Source organism: Lactuca saligna, chromosome 4 (assembly GCF_052625555.1).
Source record: "Lactuca saligna cultivar CGN05327 chromosome 4, ASM5262555v1, whole genome shotgun sequence".
NCBI lineage: Eukaryota > Viridiplantae > Streptophyta > Magnoliopsida > Asterales > Asteraceae > Lactuca > Lactuca saligna.
The window spans coordinates 82,535,219-82,539,938 of NC_136420.1; the positions used below are offsets into that span (position 1 = coordinate 82,535,219).

At 31.1% G+C, this 4,720-nt stretch overlaps 1 protein-coding gene across 1 annotated transcript; it reads left to right on the plus strand.

Annotated features, from left to right (window-relative positions):
• The first annotated feature begins 244 nt into the window (after positions 1–244).
• On the plus strand, positions 245–3,356 carry LOC145042242 (DNAJ heat shock N-terminal domain-containing protein). The gene is made up of 9 exons (XM_078990636.1): positions 245–605; positions 1,257–1,385; positions 1,504–1,633; positions 1,837–1,957; positions 2,103–2,184; positions 2,362–2,412; positions 2,572–2,610; positions 2,858–2,981; positions 3,120–3,356. Exons 1-9 carry the CDS (start codon positions 366–368, stop codon positions 3,245–3,247), a joined length of 1,044 nt encoding a protein of 347 aa, XP_078846762.1. The 5' UTR covers positions 245–365; the 3' UTR covers positions 3,248–3,356.
• The last annotated feature ends 1,364 nt before the right edge of the window (positions 3,357–4,720 follow it).

Genomic DNA, 4,720 nt, shown 5'->3' on the forward strand with positions numbered 1-4,720 from the left:
TTCAAAACTTTAATATAATAATAATAATAATAATAATAATAATCTCTTACGAGTAAAATATAAAATATGTTTTTTTTTTTTTTTGCAATTAATAGAAAATATCTATCGTTTTTTTGTTAGGAAAATAAAAATGATGGTGCATGAAGATTGAAGCGTGCAAGAGTTGTATATCCACGTGACGACACGTGTATCAACATGCCAGAAACTTTTACTTGTACGAGACGAGGCTCTACTAAACTCATGGCTCTGAATTTTCCTCACTATTTATTTTGCGTTAATTCCCTTTTCCCTGGAGCCACACACCATTTTCACTCATTCTTCTTCTCCCATTCACCATCTCCTCTTCATCGTAATTCCCTTCAATAATGGCTCAATTACTATCTCCGGTTTGCACAGATCCAATTAAATTTCAAAACGGAATGAGCAGCTTGTATCCACCAAGCAACAGATGGTCGATGCTGGCGACCAACAACAGTATAAGATGGAATGGAATCGGCCATGGTGAGGGAAGAAGAAGAAAATTTAGCAGAGTTAAAGTCGCCACTGATTCGTCGCGGTATTCATCGGATGCTGTTGCTGATGATTACTATGCTGTATTAGGACTGGTATGTCAAATTCTCTTACTCTCTGTTCGTATTTCACTCTTTTTAGTTGAAATTCAGTTTCATTTTCTTGTTTAGGCTTCTGTTTCTTCCTTGATTTCATATGCTTACTTTTGAAACACTCCATCGTTCCCCAGGAAGCCGACATTTTAACATTTTTGACTAGTTGCGTACATTGATTTACATATATAAAGTAACAATAGTTCAGTAGTAGGGATATATGGAATTGGATTTAGAAGGAGCAGCATTAAGCCCTAATCTGTTTTCTAGAAAAGCATTAAACCCTAGTTGGCTAGTTCCAATACGTTACATTAAATTGGTGATCATCGTAAGAAATATATTCCATAAAACAAACTTTCATGAATCCTTGGTGCTTAAGAATGTAAAGCTTTTTCATTTTGGCTTGTCCTAAAATTCGCAACTTTTTATTTTTTGAAAAGATTTATTTTGAAATTTAACTGTTAGCAACCATTAGAAGATATTGGTGGAACTGAATCACTGATTGAGTTGTGGTCCACAAACTGTCTTAGTTTTGTCTTATTAAGGGTTAGTTTAGGTATTTGATCATTAGTTAAAAGATCTTATCTGCATGTCAAATTAAATGTTGCATTTTTTTGGTTTATACTTATCTCATTGTTTCTCCTTTGTAATCAGCTTCCAGATGCAACTCCAGAGCAAATCAAGAAAGCCTATTATAATTGCATGAAATCATGTCACCCTGACTTGAGTGGCAATAATCCAGACACTACAAACTTTTGTATCTTCATTAATGAGATTTATGAGGTGGGTTCATACCAAGGAAAGTTTTTTGATTCCATAAAACACAAATCAATGAAACTGCATATGCTACACACATGATTATGTGTTGTGCTTCTTATGTAAACCAAATATTGCAGTGTAGGTTCTCAGTGATCCAGCTCAGCGAATGGTATATGATGAAATCCATGGATATGCTTTGACTGCAAGAAATCCTTTTTTTGATGATTCCTCTCCTAAAGATCATGTATTTGTTGATGAGTTTAGCTGTATAGGTACGTGTACATTATGCAAGAAGGGTACTTTTGACATTTTGTTACATATGGCATGTTTGGTTGCTAAATGACTGAAATACCTTTCTCTAAACCCTACTATTAACGTATTAGTTTGTTAGTAGAATAACATCTCTACATAAACAATTAACTTTACTTGTCTAGAATATCTTGACATATAATTAATTAATTATTGTTTATGATAGGCTGCAAAAATTGTGCCAATGTTTGCTCAGACGTGTTCATGATAGAGGAGGATTTTGGTAGAGCTAGAGTATGTAATCAACAAGGAAGCACTGACTTAGTTCAACAAGCTATTGATAGCTGGTAAATTTTTAAAAAATGTTTACATCAAATTTGCCATTTGACACCAAATTTGACTTTATCCTAAATTAGGGTTATTTTATCTTTATGCATACATTGTAGTAAACAAATCTTTGAGAAAATTATTATTATTATTATTTTTCTTCAGCCCTGTTGATTGCATCCATTGGACTTCTGCTGCACAAGTATCTTTGCTTGAAGATGAAATGCGGAGGGTAGAAAGAGTCAATGTAAGGAACACTGTTTAAAAGATTTATATTACATCCTAATTTTTATCAATCTGAGTTTCATATAAATCTGTAACTGCAAATGTATATATGACTTATTGCTATATCTTAATTCAATTTTTTTCTTTTTAGTTATATAATAATGATATTGCTGACTTTGCCTTTGGTTATTTTGACCAGGTTGCCCTCATGCTTGCAGGGATGGGTTCATCTGCAGATGTTTTTAGAATGGCAAGACTTATTTCTTACAAAATTGGTTATTCGTGATTAGTTTTTTTTTCTTCTTCTTCCATGAACCCTGTTCATCTATTGTCTGAAAAGATGTAAATACCCTCCTCATCTCCATGGTCAATGCTTTCATCTTTATGATGGTTCTGTTTGTTTTGACAGGCAAGCAGTCGATGGGAAAAGAGACAAAACAAAGTTCTGGTAATTAATATTATTTATTTATTAAACACTGAATTCCCATTTCTTGACATTTCATTCTCAATTTTATGTTGTTATGTGTGAGGTTCTTGTTCACTAATAAGTAAATACAAATATCAGGTAGAAAATGAGTAGGTTGCTATTATGCATTAAAAAGAAATATAAACATGTTTTTATCAAAATGATTGAATTAGAAATGTAGAATATGAGTTAGTAACTAATAATGATGAAGTTTATTATTTGATCACAGGAGCAAGCTAGAGTAAGAATGACAAAATCGAAAGATTCAAATGACAAATCTGACCCTTACTGGAGCAACCTTTGGGGCAATGGTAAAACCCGTGGTCAAAGTCAAAGTCAAAGTCAAAGTACAGGTATTGTACTTTTTTACTCCAGGACAATATACTTAGAATCTTAAAATACTTAAAAACAAATAAAATAAAAAATGAATGGAAAGTATGTTGCTATTTGTTGCATAACTCTGAAAGGAAGTTTGATGGCATGATATACAGATGAGGAGGTGAAGGAGAGAGGAAGAAGAGCAGCTGCAGCTGCAAGAAGATGGAGAGAGTATTCAAGACGGGGTGTTGACAAACCAGCCACCTATAAGCTTCCATCACAATCCCAGTCTGAAAATTAAATGAAGAAGACTCGTCTTTATAACATATGTTATAAAAATCATGAGAATGCTTTATTTCACTTGTATATGCTCTATGCATTTCATGCCTCTCTCATGATATATATATATATATATATATATATATATATATATATATATATATATACATTTGGATGTGTAATTGTGTATGTAATGTATATAATAGGTGTATAGATAAATGAAAACATATGTGTTCCACCTTTTTGGGTGTGACAAAAAATTGCACTTGTTGTCTTTGTGTATTGTTTTGTGATATGATATGCATAACGATCAAGACCCTAATACGATCTGAATATGTGTTGTCGACAGACTTTGGTTTACACTCTCTGTTATCATCTATAAACCCCACAATACAGTTGAAAAACGACATTAAATACAAAGGGTGAGGGGTTGTGTATCATGTCATGTCATCGGATGTAACATATAATTACCAATTTTAATAATATTTTATATTTTTGTATTAATAGTTTGCTACGTTTGTACAATGAAAAACATGGCAATGTATTTAATTAGAGGATAAGGAAAAGATTATTAAATAATTAAAAACGGAGTCAAATTTGTGGTTTTTTTTGACTTTTTTGCCGTCCTTTTTATTCTCTGTTGTTTGTTTTCTATTGCCGAATAGAATCACAATTAATGGAGCGGAATGACCAATGGCTCTATTCTAGTAGGGCCCAGACTTTGAAGTTTAAACTACTTGCCAATTATCATATTGTTGTTTGTTAAACTTGATAAATAAAGAAGAAAAAAAAATGCTACTCTCTCTCTCTCTCTCTCTCTCTCTCTCTCTCTCTCTCTATATATATATATATATATATATATATATATATATATATATATATATATGTAAATCTAATCTTATTAGCATACACTAAGGAGGTTGCATGTTAAAAATTAAAATACTTGGTGTTCGTTTGAAATTATTTGTTTTATTAGTTGTAGTTAAATGAAAACTAAATTAATTAGAATCAATAGCAACAATACCAATATGTAGACGTGAAACGAGCTGAAAAGCAATAACAAATACAATCATTTCTTCGGGTTCTAAGCGTAAATTATATTAGACTTAAATGCATAGGATAAAAACTCGCTAAATGACTAATTACCACACATGTTATCATATTTCCGTTTTCAAACCATAAGATACCGATTTTTATATACTATAATACAGTTGGTATCCTAACTTCTAAGTATATTAAATCAACTATGTCATACAAATAAGTATATACACATACACTATTTTTAATCTAATAAGTCATAAATGACTATTGAAAAAAGAATGTCTTAAAATATTTTTCATATAGATAACATATTTTCAGACTTTCCACTTTACATAAAGTTGTCATTGTAATATCATTGCTAACATTTTAACCAAATAGTACAAATACATGTTTTAACATAATTATAAACATATATATTACTTTTCTCAATTCACCAACTCAACCATTTTCATAT